The 21,736-nt window shown below is 43.7% G+C and overlaps 1 protein-coding gene across 1 annotated transcript in view; it reads left to right on the top strand.

The window, feature by feature from the left end:
* PTPRN2 (protein tyrosine phosphatase receptor type N2) overlaps positions 1-21,736 on the top strand; it is a 2,458,064-nt gene that overhangs the window by 2,330,111 nt on the left and 106,217 nt on the right. The window contains exon 16 of the mRNA XM_078663270.1: positions 17,124-17,197. Within this exon, the coding sequence (XP_078519396.1) occupies positions 17,124-17,197 (74 nt within the window). The remainder of the gene's footprint in view (positions 1-17,123; positions 17,198-21,736) is intronic.

Here is a 21,736-nt window from a genome sequence, read left to right as displayed (position 1 = left end):
TGAGTCTATTATGTCCCAAATTTTAATGTTATGTAATGTAATGAAAATTTGAATTGCAGAGTAAGCGAAATAGCAAAACAAGGGAAAGAAAGGGCCACAAAGATGTTAAATATAATTGGTGCTAATGGGGACCCTAAAGGACCACACAGGTCACATATTTGCAAACGTAGCTAAGTTCCCATCCCTACAGTCTAATACTTACCTTTCTGTAAGGGTTAGAACTAGTAGCTTGCTAGTGTGCTGTCACTACCCTTAACAAATTGAACAATAAGATAGAATGGCCTATTGTATAAAAGGCCTCGGAAGATCAAGCAAGACCAGCCTTCAGACTTGCCATTCAGCCATATAAATTAAAAAGTTAAATATATATATTTTCTCTACCAAACATATAAAACAATAATCAAATATTTGTTAACAAACATTATATTAAAAACATTAATAACTTAAAAGCACAAATTAACAAACACACATATAATAAAACATATGAAAATAAATTAAAAAAGTCAATTTTTAAAAAGATTAGTTTGAATTAATAACGCAAACTGAATGCACATTTATTTTTATAGTATAACAACATGATTTGCATTTTTTCAAAATTCCTAAAAAATATTCACAATAACATAAAAATGAACAAAAATATATTATATAGACACATACCAGACTTAATTACAAAAAAATTGCATAAATATAAAAAGTTAAAATTAAATGGTAAATACAAAAACATATTAAAAAAAATAATATAAACATTAGAAAAATATAAAATCATAAATTGGTGACAACGGTTGAAAATAAAGAAAACTTGCGAAAGTGTTGGACTTCAAAGGAGTTTGTTTTATATTCAAGGGATGGTATTGAACTTTGGAGGGGGTAGGTTTTCTATTCCCACTCCGATCTCAGCAACAGTAGATAAAGTGTTGGACTTTGGAGTGGTTAAATTTACTATGACCATTCCAGCTTAAGCTAAATTAGAGAAAGTGATGGACTTTGGAAAGGTTAGATTCATTACTGATTGTGATGGCGGCCGGATGACAGGGAGTAGGCAGCCCCAATCTGTGACTGTAAGTGAATGCTTGACAATGTTCAACATACCGTCCATCAACTTTTTGTGTTGCTATACGTCACACTTAGTGGGAAGGGTATGCCCAGATGTGAGTCCGGTTCTTGCTAAGCCACTGGTTTCAAGCTAGCCTGGCTGATGAGGGGAGATACCCCGAAACCGGCCCCAGGATGCTTGTTTTCCAGTCCAGGGAGGACCATGCCTGGCAACTCATGCTGGACTGTTTCTATGGGGAGCAGGGTAAAGACTGATTAGCATGTGGCTGGGTCCAAACTGGGGTGAAGTATTGAGCAAAGGAACCATGGATTTAAACCAGATCTGTGACTGGGGTAAATGCTCAACAATGTTCAGCATTCCGTTCATCATTTTTTCTGTTGCTATTAGTCACCCTTAGTAGAAAGGGTATGCCCAAGACCTGGGCTCCTTGCTTGCTATGCAACTGGATTCAAACTAGCCTAGCTGACGAGGGGTGATACCCTGAAACTAGTCCCAGGATGTTTGTTTTTCCGTCCAAGGAGGCTAGACCTGGCAGTACGGGCTGGACTATTCCTAGGAAGACGGATTTGCACATGACTTGGTCCAAACTGGAGTGGTGTGGCAAACAAAAGAACAATGGATTTAACCCAGATCTGTGACTGTGGAATAATGCTTGGCAATGTTCAGCATTCCGTCCATCAACTTTTTGTCTTGTCCCAATTGTGCCTTTAAAGTGAGGGTGACTCCACAGAGATGCCTTTGAAGTGCACAGAGTACCTGCCCTTCCTGCCCTAGCTCCAGACTCACTACAGGTGGTATGCAGCCCTTTGAGAACAGCATAGCCTATGTAAGTGTCAGCTCCTCCCTCCCATCCTGCCCAGGATGGCCCATCAGTCATACTTAAGCTCCCTTTGTATGTGGCTGTCTGGAGAGAATGCACAAAGCCCAGGTATCACCCACCCCAGACGTGCATTCAGATAGCACTGAAGGGTTTGAGTAAGAATATGGCAACTTTTTAAAAGTGGCATTTTCAGACTTGCAACTTGGAATCCAACTTTACCATAAGTTCTGATTTCAAATTGGGAGTCCAGAGACACCAAACTTGAAAGTATTTTCCCAGCTGTAAATGTCACTTACAAAGTGTAGTAAGGGTATCCCAATGTTAACCTATGGGAGAGATAGGCCTTGTAGGAGTGACAAATAAATGTAAGAGTTTTTCATTATGAGGACATGTACAACTTAAAAGTACATGTCCAACATTTTAAATAAACTGCACCCTGCCCTTGGGGCTGTCCAGGGCCTACCTTAGGGGTGACGTATGTATTAAAAAGGAAGGTTTGGGCCTGGCAAGAGGGTTATCTTCACAGATAGACATAACAGTTTAAAACTGCATCCATAGGCTCAGCCTTACCAGGCCTAAGACATGAAATTAGATGCTACTGAAGTGGATGGCACAATCAATACTACAGGCCAACTAGTAGCATTTAATTCACTGGCCCAAGTCACATGTAGTACACTTTATTTGTACGTATTGGTAAATTAAATATGGCAATTGTGGATAAGCCAGTTAGCAGTGCCCAGAATCCTAAGGCCAACAAAAATGAATTCAGTCAAAAAGGGGTGGTGGTAGGCAAACTGTTTGGGGTGATGCTCAGAAAGGGCCTGGTCCAACACTAATTAAATATTTAAATAACATACATTTTGTTATGAAAATTACATAACTTCCCACCATATTCCCCTACAAACTCAATCACCTAACACTAAATTATAAACTAGTAGTTAAACTACAAAAATTTAAATTATGCAATAAAAATCACAAAATTCAATTACATAAGTAAAATACCAGTCAATCAGTTAAAAGAAATTAATAATTAACTGCCAATTATATATGTAATTAACATAAACAAATTAAAATGAAAAAGAATAACTTATCATTTAAATAACTTCCCACCTTATTCCCCTATTCTGCTTCAAACCCAACAACCAGTTACTAAATCATAAATTACTTTAAACAATGTAAAAAAAGTTATTTACACATTAAACCTCACAAATGAAAGGCAAAACAATATAACACATGTATTATAATAATACTAATGTCTAAAATTAATGTAATAACTAATATATATATTACATTAATGAAAACAATATTTAATACAGCTATTTAAAAGTAAACAAGAGGGGGCGTGGCTTGAGCGGCGATGTGAGCGGACGTGCTCTTGTGGAGCTCCCGCCGCTGCTGGCCTATACATACGCTATTATTGCGGTTCCTGGGGTGCCTGACCTCTCCCCTCCGTGCCTCGGAGAGGTGGACAACTGGGGTCGTGAGTCCGCAGGCTGTGCTGGAGCAGTGGTGCCCTGAGAGACACTCAGTGCGGGTGGACGATTCGGCGCGAACGGAGCCCGCCATTCCGCCATTTTGGTGCCCGGCAGAGACGGCTCGCTGATGGCTGAGAGAGAGGCGCGGTGGGCGCCGACGGACATCTGCCCGCTCCCCTGACCCCCGCATCGAGGTGGAAGTACCTTGCTTGGGTGCCCGCGGGTCAGCCTGCGTCGGAGGAGTCCTGACCGCGCTTTCCTGGCTGGACGGGTGTCTAGCGAGACCGGAGCCCGCCAACTTGCAGCCCTGAAGCGGAGGTTCGCAGATTGCCGACCGAGCGGTGGGCCGACCGCCGGGTGATCCCGTCCCCGCTCCGCTGTGCACTGGTGAGAGGGGGACACGCCGTGGCTGGGTGTCCGACGGCGACCTTCTGTGCGTGGTGCCCTGGGGGCACTGGTGTGAGCGGACGGCGCCCGCCATCTTGTCATCCCGGAGAGAGCTGGGTGTGCAGTGACGCAGCGGCGAAGTGGCTGCCTGCGGATTGTCCTGTTTGCGACCTGGTGCTGCTCCCTCTTTGAGACCCTCTGTTGCACTGCCGGTGGGTGACTGCCTGCATCGGCGCTGACCTGACCTTGGCGGGAGTCTCCCGACGGCGACCACGGCGAGAGTGAGGCGGCGGAGTGCTGAGACCCGGCGGGGTGAAGCGTCTACTGCTCTGCTGAAGAGGTGAAGCTGAGGTGCGTGGTGATATTGAGGAGGTGGCCCTCGAAGTGTGCGCTGTCCGTGAGAACGGTGAGGAGGGGGCGCCCTGTACCTGGACAGACCATCTTCAGGTGCCCTTGCTCAGTGGGTCCAGACTGCATATATGAGGTGAGCTACCCGGGCTGCTTTGGAGGGGGTGTGGGGGCCCACTGAAGTCCTGCTGCTGCGGGAGCCGGATGATCTGAACTCTGGACCCTCAGGTGGCCGGGATGTAGGCCTGCTCCCTATACTCCTAGCTAGTGCGCTATCCCAGTGGGCCTGCCCCCCCCCTTTGTTATTGCTATTGCTTGCCGTCTGGTGCTGTGCGAACACAGGGGAGCGGCGGACCTTGACTTGCAGGTGGTCCCTCCGGTTGCAAGAGACGATGACGCGCACTAATAAAGTTGCCAGGGCCGATCCGGCGGCGGCCCCTAAAGACAACACTGTAGTAGCCATGTGGGGCAAGACGGGGGCACCGGCGGCCGGGGAGGGCCCATCACGGGTGGCTGCTGACTCCCTGCCGGTTACCCAGGCATTTATGGCCACCTTTATGACTGACCTTAAGGCAGAGATAGGTTCCCTGAGATCTGAAGTGCACTCCTGCGTCACTGAGCTCAGGAAGGAGGTTACGGAGTTGGGGGACCGAGTTGATGGCCTGGAGAGAACCATGGACACACGCACGGAGGATCAGGAACATCTGTGGCGGCGCCTGATAGCCCTTGAGGACCAGAACATTGAGCTCCGGATCAAGCAGGAAGATTTGGAGAACAGGGGCCGGCGCAACAACCTCCGTATCCGTGGCGTGCCGCTCGGAGAAGAGGGGAAGGACGTGATGGATTACGTGGCGCAGCTCCTTCATGAGGTCCGAGGAGATGAGGACGTGTCGCCCCCCACTCTTGATCGGGCGCATCGAGTGGCGGCCCCTTCGGGGAGGTAGGGCCTTTTACCGGACATCCTAACTAGGGTGCACTTTTTTGTGGAGAAAGAGGAGATTTGGAAATGTGCACGGGACAAGCCTGACCTCCAATACAAGGGCCACAAGATTAAAATCTTCCAGGACTTGGCGCCTAATACGTTGAAGCGCAGACGCGCATTCCGCCCGGTGACGGAAAAGCTGCGGAGCATGAACATTCCCTACCAGTGGGATCACCCCTTTGCGCTCATTTTCCAGTGGGAGGGTAAACGCAGAGCTTTGAGATCCTACAATGAAGCGGCGCGGCTATCCACATTTCGACTTCTCCCCCGGAGAGCCCTTCTCGACCTCCATCCCGTAAGAGGACGCCGACTGGACCTGACTGGACCACGGTACCGAGACGACGGCGCACTCCTCCTGCTGTGGAGCTCACTCACAGTCAGGCTAAACAGGACGTTATTGCCCACATTCGAGCTCTTGAGGAGAACAAGTCTGAATCCGAAGGGCATTCTCCCACGGCAAGCCTTCATACGCCCTGACGACGGATATAATCATGCTGCATTCCTCCTGATGTACTGTTCCCATGTCTCCTTTTACTGACCCGGGAGCGGGTGGCGGGGGGGGGGGTCTACCATGCCCCTGGATCCTGCACACTGGGCCTGGGGCGGTGGGGGCTCCGTGCTTTCTGGTGCGGGCTGATAGCCATGTCCCCCTTGAACTGCCCCCTGGGGAGTGACATCCCGAAGAGCGTTCGAACCTGCGGGTGTAGGATGCTCTATCCTGGGGACAGAGAACTCTGGCCCTGTTGGCCGTGTTTATTTGGTTCACACATCCAGCCTGTCCGGCTGCCTGGTTCTTGTTTACTGTTCTTCGCTATTCCTCTCTTCCTTTCTTTCTTCCTTCTTGTTTCTCCTTTCTTCTATGTGGGACCTGGGAGGGAGCGGAGGGTGGCGGGTAGGAGAGGTGGTGGTTGGATCTTTGTCTGGAGCGCATGGATGGTGTGTAGATTAGCGAGGATGGCTCCGATAGCGACTTCCGATGATCCCTGCCATGGCTAGTAGTTTGAATGGCCCCCTAAAGATTCTGTCTCTTAATGTTAAGGGCCTTAACTCGCCCAATAAGCGCAGGCAGATCTGGCACTACCTTCTGAGACATAACCCAGACATTGTTTTCATGCAGGAGACCCACCTTCTACAGGCTGACACCGGGCGCATGGCTCACCCTAGATACCCTCTCCAGTAGTGGACGGCGGCAGATACGAAAACTGCAGGGGTGGCGATTATGTAGGCCCTTCCGAAGTGGCGATGGCCGCTTTCTCAAGGTCTCTGTTGAGGTGGGACGTCGCCGTCTAATGTTGTGTAATGTGTATGCCCCCAATCAGACGCAGGATCGCTTCCTCCGTGACCTCTTGCGGGATCAGATACCTCAGGGTAGCCCCTCGCTAATTCTTGGGGGTGATTTGAATATGGTGTGGTGTCCAAAGCTAGACCGGAGCGAGGGCTCCTTTAGTGGGGCTGGGGCGATGTCCCTGGCGCTTCGCAAACAGATTGGCGACCTAGGACTGTTTGATGCGTGGTGGTATTTTTCCCCGGACAAACAGGAGTACTCCTTTTATTCGAGCGCTCACCGCTCTTATTCTCGCATCGATTGTATGTTCCTGTCTCATGACCTCCTCCGGGATGTAGTGGAAGTGGAGATGTCCGACATATCAATCTCGCACCATGCTCATGTGGAACTGCTCATTCGGGACCCGCGGGACTGCCCCCCCGAGAGCGGAAATGGTATCTACCGCCACACATCCTTCGTGATGCAGCGAATGTTGAGGACATTCGTGAAGCCATTACCTCCTACTTTGAGCACAACGACTTGCCCGAGACGCCTTTTCCGGTGGTCTGGGATGCCTTTAAGGCCACAATACGGGGTCATATTACGTCTCTTGTGATCGCGAGGGCACGAGAAGGGAGGGCAGTGGAGGACGGCCTGGTGAGGGATCTGAAGGTGACAGAGGCACAGGATCGGGATGGCTCTACCTTAAAGACGAGACGCCACCTGGCGGATCTCCGGGGCCAGTTACAGCTACTGCGTACGAATAGGGCCGAGGGCTCCCTCTTGGCTTTGAAACAGTTACATTTTGATGGAGGGGATAAGGTTGGGAAGCTCCTAGCAAGGAGACTGAGGGTCAAAGCAGCCAAGTCCCATATAGCGAATGTGGTGCTCCCTAATGGATCTAAGGCGGCGGCGGCTAAGGATAAGCTGCAGGCGTTCCGGGATTACTATGCTTCGCTCTACACTGCGGAGCCACCGACTCCTGCCTTGGTGGAGGAAGTCCTAGAGCAATACAGTGGGACGAAGTTGAGCCCGCACTCAGCTGGACTCCTGGAGGAGTCGATAATGCAGGAAGAGATAGCCTCGGCTCTTAGTGATCTCAGTTTGGGGAAGACGCCGGGTCCCGACGGACTGCCGCTCTCCTTCTATCGCCTGTTTCAAACTCAGCCGGGACCTTACCTTCTCCGGCTCTTTAATTCTTTCACTGACGAACAAGGCCCCTCTCCGGATATGGGAATGGCGGAAATAGCCTTAATTCCGAAACCTGGGAAAGACCCCACACGTTGCTCGTCGTTCCGCCCGATAGCACTACTGAATACCGACTTTAAAATTTACACCAAGGTGCTGGCAAAGCGACTTGACCCCCATATGCCTGACCTGGTCGACCCGGACCAGGTGGGCTTTATCCACGGCCGCCAAGGGGCTGATAACGTGCGACGGATTGCACACCTGGTGGGGAAGGTACATCACTGGCAGATCCGGGCCTGCCTCCTGTCATTAGACGCTGAAAAAGCGTTTTGACCGGATAGACTGGTCATTCCTCCGGGCGGTCCTTTGCAAGATGGGGCTTGGTCCGAAGATGATCACCAGAATCATGGCGCCTTACGCTACGCCAAGGACCAGGGTCCGCGTGAATGGACAGTTAACGGATCCGATCAGCATAGGGAGAGGGACTAGGCAGGGCTGCCCTCTCTCGCCCTTACTGTTTGCCCTAGCGATAGAGCCTCTAGCGGACATGATTCGCCGTGATCCGGCCATCCACGGCATCCCAATGGGTGGGCAGAACCATAAAGTGGCGCTCTACGCAGATGATCTCATCCTCACCCTCAGTGAGCCCCGTCAGTCTTTGCCGGCGCTCCACGCCGCGCTCTGTACCTTTGAAAGTGCCTCGGGTCTGAAGATTAACCACAGTAAGTCCTGGGTACTCAACCTTACCATCCCTCAGCCTGACGTCCCCCCACTGGAACAGTTATGTCCATACCAATGGACTGATCGCCACATTCGATACCTTGGCCTACACCTGACCCCCTTGCTAGATGGCTGGTCGTCACTTAACTGGAAAGATTGTCGCAGATCGGTCCTTGATGATCTGCGGCGATGGAAGCCGCTTATTCCTTCCTGGCTGGGAAGACTCAACGCAATTAAAATGTCTATCCTGCCCAAACTTGTTTACCTGTTTCAGTGTCTTCCTACGCCTATCCCATTACAAAATATTCGAGCCCTGCAGAAGGACTGCACCAACTTCATCTGGGGGAAAAAGAGGCCCTGCTTCTCCCAAGCACTCCTTATGGCTCCGAGAGATCGTGGAGGGCTGGCGTGTCCTAATTTGGTGGACTATTATTGGGCTGCTCATCTGCGATTTGTGGTTGAGTGGGGCATTAGAGAGAGTGAAAAGGGATGGCTACACATGGACAGAGCTGTCACTGGTCACACCGTCTGGGACCTGGCGTGGAATCATAAAGCAGGGCGGTCCCCGAGCGCCTATCTGGCGGTGCCCACAAAGACAGTCTTGGAAATATGGGATAGAATAGCAGTACGTAGAGGTCTCACGACTTTTCCCTCCCCGCACACCCCTATTGAGGGTAATCCGTGGTTTCCGCCGGCTTATCGTACTAGAGCCTTTCGTAGATGGCCTCAGGGCGACTGCAGAGTCCTTACGGATCTCTTCGATGGGGGCACCCTTAAATCTTTTGCCCACTGTAGAGAGGAATTTCGGCTTCCGCCTGAGGCTGAGCTGCAATATCTCCAGCTGCGCCACTGGGTCTTGACGGGCGCGATATACCCTGAGGCTACCCGAGACTTTACCCCGTTTGAGCGTCTGGCCAGTTCTTGTGCCGGCACGAAGGGCTTGATCTCCAAGATATACCAGATACTGCAACACCCTCAGGCGCCACCTCCGCAGCCATATCAGCAACGGTGGCATGCGATGTTGGGGGCCGATATCCAGCCGACGCAGTGGCTTTGCTTGTGGAGAGACATCCCTAAAGTGTATCGCAGTATATCACAACAAGAGAACGCGTATAAAGTGATGACTCAGTGGTATTACACGCCTCAGAGATTACATAAAATGTTTCCAACCTCCTCTCCCGATTGCTGGAGGTGCCAAGATGCGCCTGGGGATTTCCTACACATTTGGTGGACCTGCCCCTTGATCACTGTCTTCTGGAAGGAGGTCCTGAGCCACATAAGAGGGGTCCTGGGGTTTCCTTTGCCTGATGCCGCTTGTACATTGCTGCTGGGAATCAAACCTGCGGATCTGCTAGCTCTGACCCGAAGTGATTGGACTATATCGTTACAAATGCTGGGTGCTGCCAGACAACTTATTGCCCTGTATTGGAAGAAGACGGAGGCGCCCCCTATTGCTGCATGGTTTGGGAGACTCTGGCATGTCATCACTATGGAGTTGCTCTCCGCGAGACTGCAGTCTCGCAATACACGCTTTAAAGAGGTGTGGCAGCCCCTGGTGACTTATCTGCGCAAACCCGAACATGCGAGAAACATGCCCCCTAGGCTGAAGGCGCTGCGTTTAGGGGATGATGCTGTGCTCCCCTTTACTCCACGCAAGCTCATGGCGTGATAGCTATAGAGCCCGCACTGTGACTAGTCCCAGTTACCCCTGGTGTTGCTACTCTCTGGGTCCTTCCTCTCCCCCTTTCCTGATTCTTTCTTCTCTGACTCTTTCTCTACTCTTTCCTTCCGCTGCCCTTGTTGTTCTGACGCCTCTCTCTAGGCTCCTGGTTATAAATTGGACCGCTAGGGTCCGGTAGTTTTCTTGGTTCTAGCCCCTGGTTTACACCTGGCCTCAAGGGCTCGGCTCCATTGGCGGTGACTATTGAACATGGTGGAACGCTATCTCTATTCTCTGACGCGGCCGGCCCTATTGGGTTGTAGGCGGAACACTGTGTATAAGATTGATGAGAACACAGACCATGTAGGTGCAGTATGTTATTGCACTTCACTTGACGCGGCCGGCCCCTTGGGGGTTGTAGGCTTATCGCTGTGTACACGTCACCTTCTTTTTATGCGTACTCCCTCTTTGGGGGTGAAATAAAAACAGACTTTGAATTTAAAAGTAAACAAGAATAATATACAACAATATTTTCCTCTACTTCTATTCTAATCGAAAAGTGCATCAATGTAGTATCTTTAAATCTAACGAAAACCATAGAACTGGGTGAATCGGTTTCTAGATAATATAAACAGTACATTATTAACGTTTGCGGATTTCAACATGAACTTTTGTCAGTCAATTGTGCTGGATGCTTTATGTTTTGGATTAGAGTCCTTCTAATCTATATCAAATTTAAAAAGTGAATGGTCTGTCTAAATGTTTCCCAGTCTATAGAAATGGAATTTCTGCCTTTCGACGGAGATCAATATCTAAAGTATGTCCTTTGGAATCTAGTGGTCCCCATCCTTAGGTGCTAAGGTCCTTCAAGAATAAACTTGCCAGGTTGTTCCCATCAGAATCAATCGAAAGGCTAAAATATCCCATTACCTGTAGGGCATTATGCCTAAGTGAAAAAATCCTTATGATTCTTGTAAGGGGCATTTAATGTCACCAGCACTTTTTCTTTTGAATGGACCCTGAATATTTCCCATTTTGCAGGCAGTAATTCAGATTGGGACCTTTCCGTGGTTTCATTAATTCATGTTTCTGTTAAAACAAAAGTCTAGATTATGATTCTTGTTGAGGTCTTTTATCTTAAATGCATATTCATGCTTGTCTTCCGTTGCCACGTCCAACCTCAGGTACCAATGGGCATCGCTTTTAATACCCCCTATAGGATCCTTAATTACTTTAATATAAAGGTTCTTACCTACAGAACAGACAAATTACCCCTTACTTACAAAGTAATTTGCTACTGGACTAAATTAACCTGAATGTGTATGAGAACTGACTCCAAATCTTCCAAACATGCTGAAACAAAAAATAATGAGGCAATCCAGCAGAAATGGGCAGCTGCTGATGCAAACAGATGGTAACAGACATGCTCATCATTTCACAACATTTTGAAAGCATGTCTGACAGCAGCGCATGCTAATCAGTGGCCTTCTACTAGGCCCACTTATAATGCCATCATGTAAATATGCATGTAGCGTGGGGCCACCAAGATCAGCTGTTGCTGCGGGGCTACCAGACAGCACAGTCTCAAGTAAGCAATGTAGGAACATTAAGCCAAATTTCAGACAGCACAATTGTTTTTCAGTGGTTTCTCTGGGAGGGAGGAGAATTAGTTGTGCAGCAGCTAGTCAATGGACTCAAAAGAGACTACAGTGTCATCGGTCCCCATTCAACCCTGAAGTAATGGATGTACTAAAGCCACAATATCTGCCTCAGTGTCTTTTGATAATGCTAACTGGATTGAAAGGTGAACTATAAAATATATATTTGCTTGTAAAATGTCCGCTGTAAGATAGGTGATCAAGACCAGACAAAGTTCACAAGGGGTACATAGGAAGAATGTTGCAGTACACAGCAAAAGGGGGCAGTTCCAGATGTCAATTGAAGAATATGTTTATTCAACTAGAAAAAGTAGCATATTTAAAAGTCTTGTTTTTGAGATTTCCTAAACTGCAGTACAGTTATTTCTTGCTTAAGGTTGCTAGGTTGGCTGTTTCATAGCCAGGGTTCTAGAACAGAAAATTCACAGTCATTCAAATGTTTTGATTTGCGATGAATGATGTTGAGGTTCTTTATATGCTAAAGTTGGTGGGTCATTGAGAGAGTTTGATATTATTTTCAACAGGATAGTTGTCATTTCCATGTGAAAGAGAGAGGTTGCAAATCTGAAGTCATGGACTTTGCAAATTAAGAGTGTAGTGTTGTTTGGTGGAGTTTTGGCGTGAGCAAGGATAGAGAAGGAAGAAGAGTCAGTATTGTGGTGTCCAAGCCTCAGTACAATTTTGTTTAGTCTGTTATTTTGAAATCACAATTTGCTTTTATGCGTGCAATAGATATGTAATCAATATAGCAGCCACTAAAATAGGAAAACACCTAAAAGTGAATTGAACGTACTAGTTGTAAAGAATCAAGAAAACGTAAAAATGACTAAATAAGATGTATCGATTATAATTCAAAGTGCCAAAATTCTGACTGCATATTGCTTTTGGATGATGGTTACAAATATATGTTACTATTCCACTCAGGTTTTGGCAACAGTTTTGACAATTGATCAAAAAATGTTGCCTTAAAAACATTAACACAATAACTTGGTTCTTCACTACTACTTAAAACATACTTTTACAAAATGATTTAACATAACATAACATTTGACATGACAAAAACAACTTTGAATACTTTTACATCTATTCATCAGATATTGTGACTTTTGGGGATAATAGATGTATAACAGAATATTTCCAGACAGTGGGGAACATGTGACCTGCTCAACTGGAAAGAGAGTTACGGTTGGTGCATGCTTGCAGAGAAACAGGTGTGTCAAGAAAGAGTGTGCCAGAGAAAATAGATTAAAATGTATACAGGGGAATGCTCATCAACATATAGAGTATGAAAAGGACTGATGGGATTAAGGTTCATGAGGGACACGATGAGAAACTGCTTTCATACCTTGTTGGCTTCTGATTGGTATTACGATGCTGGTGAGCCTATAATTCTACGAAAGGAGTGATTGGAGGTGAAGGTTTTTTTGCAATGTAAAATTTACTGCAAATGTTTTTTAAAGATGTTATGATTTTGAAGGCTGCAAACAGTTAACAGATCGTATGATAGGTGTACCACATGACAAATTCAACACTCTCCCATAGTGATTATTGTAATCTTTTCTGTGCTCCTCAGTGATCCAGCAATTTTATAGCAAAGTAATCTAATTACTGCAGTCTTTAACAGTTCATGAAGCATATCAGTTTTAGCTGTTAGGTATTTCTTTTCTTCTTTCTCATTTCCATTACTGTTTCATTCTTGTCATTCTTTACTCAAACCAAGACTTTTAACTGGTTAATTTTATGTCCCTGTGCCATTCCGATTTGGATGAAAATGGGAGTTTCTGCCCAAATTGATATTACATGTTTTGTTGAATTACCTCATTCCTGTGTTATTTAAATGCAAAGGTAAAAGAAAGGCAAAATGTATGTGGGGAAAAGAGGACATAAAGAGGTATGTGTTGTGCAGATTCAAATATCACCTGATTTGTGGCATTCCAACCACCCAAACTGATAATGGTGCTGCATTAACAACCCCCCGGAAATACTTCAATGTCTGATATTGGTAATTCCCAGTGCAGTACCCATATCATATTTACAACAGGACTCAAAATGTTCCTCTAAATTGTTATGCTGAAAACATTTGTGCCATGAGGTACATTGACCATCTCATTTATTTCAAATATTCACCTATTCTCCTCCTTCTTTATGTGATAACTACCACGAAGAACCCAAATATCTGCAGTGAAATTAAACTGCACGCTCTGCATATGGAGACTGCCCCAAAGCTTGGATGAATTGATATGAAATTTGACATAATTGTCTGCAATAGATAGAATTATTTTTAGACAATTAAAAATGTATCTATTTTCATTCCCTGAATATATATGAATGTCATCACACTTTCAAATAAGGCAGAAAACTATACATAAATATTACATTCATTAGGGGTTTGAACTCTTATAATTTGAGTGCCTGTGGTGATAGGTAAGCGTGTTCTGCCTTATGCCCTATATCATTTTCCCAGGGGGCTTTCTGTTTTGGGGATCCCATTACCCATTGATTCTCATTTACTGTGATCATACATTTTCAGGAGCAAACCATAGTGTCTTAGCAGATTATACATAACACATCATATTTAGTAGCACTGCTGGGTAAGGGGTGTGGTTTGTACAAAAGAAAGAAAAAAAATCATATTTTGCAACATCTTCTTAAAACAATTAGTGAGACAGCAAGGAGAAGTAATTGTCAATGTATTACATGTTCAAATTCATGCGAAGGAAATATTACATTGGCAATAAGGTTCTACAAATGCAGTCTGTAGGTAAATCAAAATGTGAAACTGGTTAAAAGAGACTTATTAGCAACGAGTAATCTCCGCTATTAACGGAAGTGTCATATAGCCAGTTCCCTTTCATTTTGTGAGTTCAGTTAAGTTTGGAATCAATTATACCATTAAATGATACAGAATGCGCTGTTGTTTTAATCTTCATGTCCTATTGTTTAAATTTCTGTTTGTGCAGAATGAGTTGTGTGAGGTCTTTTAGTGATGATTTTTTGTTTAAGTCCATTTTGTGCTGTAACCAACAGACTCTATTAAATAATGTTTTAGGTGTCCAACAAATTGGAAAATTTACACTATCACCATAGCAATTTTTCACCTGTATGTGGAAAATCCTACCGTAACCTACAAAAAATGATATCCTAATGTATAAAAAAGAGTGAAAATCTGTAACTTGATAATGTCAGGAAAACTATGTCTCCTTACGTTTATTTTTGAAGACCCATGAAGCTCTTATGACTTCTGGAGTCATCACTAAATATAGCTTTATTGCAATTGCCACTGCTTCCCTCTCTCTCTCCTCCACAGTCTGCTTAAACACAGAAATGCTTCAGAGCTTACATTTTTATTAAAATTCAAATAGGATAAACACTATTTGATGAGTTTGTGTTCCACGTGACATTTTAGTGTCCATTGAAATTACACCCAAGTCACTTTGAGGTATATGAGTTAGTTCTGATAAGCTTTTGAGAATGCGGTTTTTACCTTAGTTCACATTTTGCTGAAATCTTTTCACCTATCAAATTTTAAATAAAATAAATTAGTCTCAAATTTGTATTACTTTACAGGGAGGTAGCATAGCAAAAAACGCAAATTGATGACATCTCTGTTATTTGCAGTTGACAACTCAGCTTTTCATAATTCTGGGTTAGATACATTTAGTCAAATTAAATTTGGTGGTACTACCAGCTGTTTTTAGGAATGGCACAAATATGGTATTACACACTGTTCAAAGGGTATATAATCATTGCTAGCAGTAGTAATAATAATAAAAATAATGTGAAGAAGTAGAAGAATATCCACGCAATGGGTTAGAATATATTCTGATGATAGTGACAAGTAATTTAGTTACACCATATTGCTCTGCAGTGGACATACGGTTCAGTATATGAAGCACCAACATGATTGACACTGGCACTAACAGAGATTGTTATTGAAAGACTCAAGTCTTCAGCTTTTTCAAAATTCAAGTAATTTTAGTATGCTTTAATGTGGCCTATAAATGAATTGTGTGATTCTATATTTTTGTACTAAAGTACTATTACCTCTCAACAGTTTCAGTTGTTTGGGCAGACTTACACTGAAAAGGTTACTTGGCCATAATGCATGCCATAACGCATGCCTGCCAAATTTGTCAAGAGATCTTAATGCGTTTTTCTAAAAATAAAAGCATCAGAAAAAAATCGATTTGGGAGGTCTGAGTTTACAGTACTCCTCTCCTGAGTGGCATGTACATGCTTTGTGTTCTTCTGGCAGCAGGAGACTCTATTTGTGTGTCAGTGGATGCTTTTTTGATTACGCTTACCGGACTTCAGTATGTAAATTGAGGCAGTATATGTATCTGTACGTGTAAAAATAAAAAGTTTGAGAATAGGCTTAGTTGATAATTCCTAGGAATATCATGAACTAAATCAAATGATAGGAGCTTCAATACTCCAATTTATCTTAAAGTAAAAGCAGACATTTTCAAATCTACTCTGTCTAGAATCCAGTGTTAACCTGCAGTAAATCAACAGTCACCCTTCCCCTCTCAACCACCCTGAATAAATACTTCTTGAAGATTGATTCATGTTGACCTATTCTCCAAGTTACACTAAAACCATGTTGAGCACAAAGTGTCAGGCTTCTGTTGCATTTGGAATTCCCTCCCTATCTCCATCCGTAGTCTACAGCTTTATTTGCCCTTCCGTAAAGCGATTAAAAAGTTTTTGTTCCCTTCGTTATAAGTTGTTCTGTTGTCTTCAGCTGTACTAATCTGGTTTCAGCGCCAGGACGACCCTTTGCTAGGGTAGCCGTGCGCTTTACAAGTCCGCCTAACATAATATAACATAACATTGTTGGGTGATCAACTGCAATTTTTTTTATATATATCTTTCCAATATTTCCTAAATGTAGAACTTTATTTAGCCCCACAGTTGGCACAGTTGAATTTCTAAGATCATTATGTAATGTCTATTCAACTGTTGAAAAGACTGTATTTGTGTGTAAATCTGCATAATATCATTGGCAACTAAATTAACACTATAATGTGCTGAAAATATATACTTGTGTTTTTTAACTGCATACTGCACAAGGAATGTTAACCATTCAAATTGTAGTCTTGAAGATTACTCAAAGATTAAATTTAACAAAAAATGTTCTGTCTATCAATTTTCATAAGATTTTCACCAGGCATGTTTTTGATCACAACAGTTTTCATAAATTCAGTCTGTCTCGTGTGTCTAGATTTGATTCAACAATAATAAATGTTTATTATTAATACTGAATTATCTAATGGAATTAAAGTGTTCATGATAGTGTAATGTTTTAAAAAGATAATCAGCTCATCGTCCCATAAATTAGTAAACCTATTATGCTGAAGCTACTCCTAAACTAGCAAACCTATTATGCTGAAGCCACTCCTAATTTTCCCACATCTTTAACACAAATTCATCCTGGAAATCTTGTAAGAACATTCTAACCGCCCTTCAATTTTAAGAGGCTGTTATAGAGAAATCATTGATTAGAAATCTTTCACCTCAAAATGGCAGATATCACTAACACCAGCTATTCTCTTGCTTCCCATTAGATGACCATTCTAGAATAAGACTGAAAGTTGAAAATAGCCACGACAATTCTGATTACATCAATGCAAGCCCAATTGTAAGTATCAGTGCCTAATGAGATGCTATTGACTCCCTATGGTTAATGATGCTAACTTGTTCTGTACCAGTGTCTTCTCTAACATTTCAAAACCGGGACAAAGGAATTCTGTGCTTATCTTGTTGGATTTATTTAGCTTACTCTTCCATGACACTTTTAACTGCTTTGCCAACTAAATTCATGTGTTTATTTGTTCATCTACAAAAATGTTGTAAAGGAGCATTCAATGAAATGTAGAAATGTATACCACTGTATAGAAAATTATATCGTTTTGATCCTGCAAAGATGGTTATAATTGTGTTTTATTTAGCTTGTATTTTTTTAACAACCAATACTACATTTACATTTCTAAAGTCCGTTCACTGTCCTGTTGATGAGATCAGGCCCAATAATACTATTTTAGCAAACAATAACTAGGCAGTTCCTCTAATGTATTTGAGGCTATAGCTGTTGTGCTCAAATCTCTGAGACAGTTTGGAAAAGAGCAGCTTAATGCAAGGGGAGGACTCTGTGGATAGAGCAAGCCAGTACCTCATGCTACAGTTAGCACAGTTTGTCTTTAGTTCAAACTAGATAGAACACAGTGTGAAATAGTTGCTTGAATTCTCACACAGGAAAGCAAGGTCTCCATTGTAGCTGGGCTGCAGCTGGGTAGCTCCTTACCAGAGCAGCGGTGAGTGGAGACATTTGGACCAGATTCTCAAATCCATTTTTGGGTTCGAATCCACTTTTTTGTGATTCAGAAATAATGCATTTACTCTCTTAAAATGATTTTTTCACACATACCTGTTTGTATCATTTAATCAGATCCGATAAAGAAAGTGGGAGGTCGACAGTGGAATGTCCTGGTATATTTGTAAACATCCTTAAACCTATAAATTTGAGAGCACGAACAAATCTTTTCATGACCTCAGCCCTCCATGGCCCCATCAGAAATGTACTCTTGTAAAGGCCAAAGTAAATACATATTAATGGTGGAAGGTAGGGAACACCCCCAACACCTATGTGGGTTTATAGGAGGTTGGTTTTCCACAGGAAAAAGTGATTTTCGTAATAGAAAAATATGCAAATATAAAAAGTTTTAAAGTGCTATTGGAGTGTTATGAGGTATTTAAACATGCATAAATGTACACCAGGCATATTTATGCATCCAAAAAGAACTTATCAGGTGACATCTCCACAACATCTGCTGTGACTGTCCACAACTTCTCAATAGTATTGTGTAATTTCCCAAAAGTTGGATTTGCTACAAATGTACGTGTAAGCCTATGGGGGTAAATATCCAACCTTTTTAGCATTGACACTCAGCCTCTAGGGGCTGGGGGACTCGCTCAAGTATGAAATCTGGCAAATTAGCAAGCAAGCTTGCTCAACAAAGGATTGCTTAGCTGGCAAAGAAGTTTCTGCTGCCTACAGTTTTCATAATTCCCCCACCTACGTTTAAGGCTGTGGGTTTACACACAACCTCAAAAGTGCCAAAGTGAAGAGACATGTATAGTTACTAATTGCTAGGTTATCTATTTTTTTTCTAACATCTATCTCTGTTGGACCCCTGCCAATTTTAACATTTTACAGTGTTTTCTTAAAGAGTAGGCCATCTTTTTTTCTCTACCTGAAATTTCACAAAACAGTACTTAATAAGTCTGCAGCAAGCAATGAAGTGAAATGCTTTCAATTACAGAACAATGAGATCCTGGCTTTGATGGACACAGACAGCTCTGTTAATTACAACAGTTTTGTTGTACTTAGTCCTCCTTAAATTTCAGGAAACTCATCCAGTGACAAATAATGTGGAATTGCCAATTTTAAATCCCAGGTCATGAATGTAAAATCATAATTGTGTTTTCCGTCAAGCAAAATACAGTCTACTGCCTTTATAACAGGCTTGTCCGTTACTGGTGAGAACAGAATGACGAGTACAATTATAAAAACAGTGGTAATTGTAGGACTGCTCAGTTCTAATCAAGCCCACACAGGAGCCCATAATACTTACTTTGAACATTTAATTCTAGGATATGTGCCAGATACAATTTTAGTGTTTTAAAGACTGTCGATGTCATTGTGGACTAACGGTTCGGTAGACAGATATATTTTTCTCCAACTTATTTTTACACCATATAGTAGACATTGTTTATAGGCCGCATACCCACTGCATGGTTATAAAATATGAATAGACATTCATTAAGTTATGTGAAAATGTATCAGTCCAAATTGCATATAGAGTATTTTTCTAATTTCTTTAAACGCTTAAAGCACAAACACTTCTTGTTGTAGACAATATCAATTGTTCGTGACACGTTATATACCAATATCATAAAAGAAAGAAGCATGCTTTGCCTTTGCTAAATTTCAAATGCCACTGGAAGACCACACTCACACTAACATTCCTTCATACATGACACATATCACGAAAAGTAAAAATTAATTTTTTTAACTGGGCTGTAATAAACCTTCTTCTCCCACTTTCTCAGGGACCCCATTTATTAAAATCTGTCCACTGAGCGAATTACAAAACATAGTGCAGAACATTTTTTGTGCTGTATCACAGACTCTAACTTGCTTCACCAGAACATCAACCTACACTGTGCTTTATTATTCAATGCATGGGGGAATGGTTGTGTATCTGCTTGTTGTTGCCCTGACGCATATTTTGCAAGGTGATGTACCAATGCACTTAGGCATAAAGTAGCCACTGAGGCAAACTTAGGCTCACTGTGGCAGGAGGCCAAAGCCCCTCCTCCATAGGGAGGGGAAATTATCTCATCGTTCATCCAGACTGCGTCCAGTAGTCAGTGGTCAGTGAATCAAGAAAAGCAATAATCCAGCAAGTTGAATAAGTCAATACTACTAACTGAAAAGGAGCCTGCTCTGCTGCAACAGCCAGCCAACATCAATTGGGAGATAGAAGGATTCTGCAAAGCAAATAACTACTTCAGAAATGTCCAGTTGTTATTTAGGCACCCACCTTTAGCTAAGCAGCACTTGTGTAGGGAACAGTGTCACACCTGTTCATGTCATGCCATGGGCTGTCACTGGTGCAGCAGGTGGTGTGGCACTGGGGCCCATTTGTATGAAAGGCCCACTGTACCAGCTGCTTGAGTAATAACTGTCTAGTTTGAACCTAATTATGACCGTCTTCTGCTACTAAATCAAAAGGATGGGTACCCATTTTCCCTATTTACACTAAGACCCAAGGCATCCTTGCTGCACCACTGCCTCACATGTCTAAATTTAATATGTCAAGGAAACCAAACCTCAGTCTCTCCGCCGTGAATGCCTTTGTTCTGTTTGTCAGCAGTGCCTCAAGGCAGTCACTGAAGTGTGATACTTATAACTATTCACTCACAGCATGTTTGAGACGCAACTCATCAGAATATTAGAATCAAGAGCCACATGGACACTTGGTAGACGTCAAATGAAAATAGGCCCTATTGGACAATTGTGGTGTTCTGTAACCAGGTGATGATGCAGGAGACTGAGAGAAGCAGACCTGTTTGTGGCTGCCAGTGTGGCCAGTGTGGTTATGTCCTTTGATGCTGTACACTCAAAAAAAGAAACTTTGAACATCTTGAAGCTCTGGAAATATACATTATTGGACTTTCCCATTTGGCGACAAGCTACGTGTTTGCGTACATTTCACAGCAACTCAAGACATCAACACCATTGAGGCACCCCATTTGACATACCCCATAGGGCCCCAGCTCAAGTGGCAAAACAGTTTGGCGGAAGCAACAACAATAAAAAAGGTACTTTTACTCTTCATAGAGGCCTTGAGGGTGCATGGTTGGCAGAAGCTGGCAATGGCTCTTAGGGGCTCAAGACGGCAGTTGCGGTGTGAGAGGTGTACAAGTATAGTGTACTGGTGACACAAGCCTCACTTCTTCTTAGCTGCAACTTCACCTGCCTCACTGTTGGTCTCACTGCAGTTGCGCTCTGTTCCTTAGCATCAACAAAGGAATCCTCAGTAAGCATCAGCGTGCAAGTCATGTTACGCTCTAACAGCGTGCCTTGGTGCGCGGGGGCATGGTGCTTGGCAAATCTGACAGAAGCTTCATGTCGCATCTGTGTGCACAGGGCATTAGGTTCTGACTGCGCTGACCATAGCCCCATGTTAGGTGCCCACCCCGCCCCTTCGCCCTGTTGCTTCATTGACATTCTTAAAGGCTGTGCTGGTTGTGTTACTGCCTTCTCCAGTTCTTTGGTGTTCCTTTTGGAAAGGGGCCAGTTTGATCGAACTGGTTGAGGTCAAATCTATGTTTTCTCTGCAAATGTTTGAGGTAAAATCTGCATTTTCTTTGCATACTACAGCAGTGTTTCCTGGATCATTTGACGCTCCTGCAGCACCCTCAATTATTACATTAGCACTTTACATGTGTTTGGTACTGTCTGCGGCTCTTTCTGTCTTGTGCATACTTTTGGTGACCTTATGACAATATCTCGGGTATTGTGTCCATACCAGTGGGTTCTAAGTTCAACCTCATTGTACCTTTTGCTTCCATTTGTTCTCTATTATTTCCTCGTGTGTGCCCTGCAGAACAA

This window comes from Lissotriton helveticus, chromosome 10, assembly GCF_964261635.1.
Source record: "Lissotriton helveticus chromosome 10, aLisHel1.1, whole genome shotgun sequence".
Taxonomy (NCBI): Eukaryota; Metazoa; Chordata; class Amphibia; order Caudata; family Salamandridae; genus Lissotriton; species Lissotriton helveticus.
This window is presented reverse-complemented; position numbering and strand designations above follow the sequence as displayed.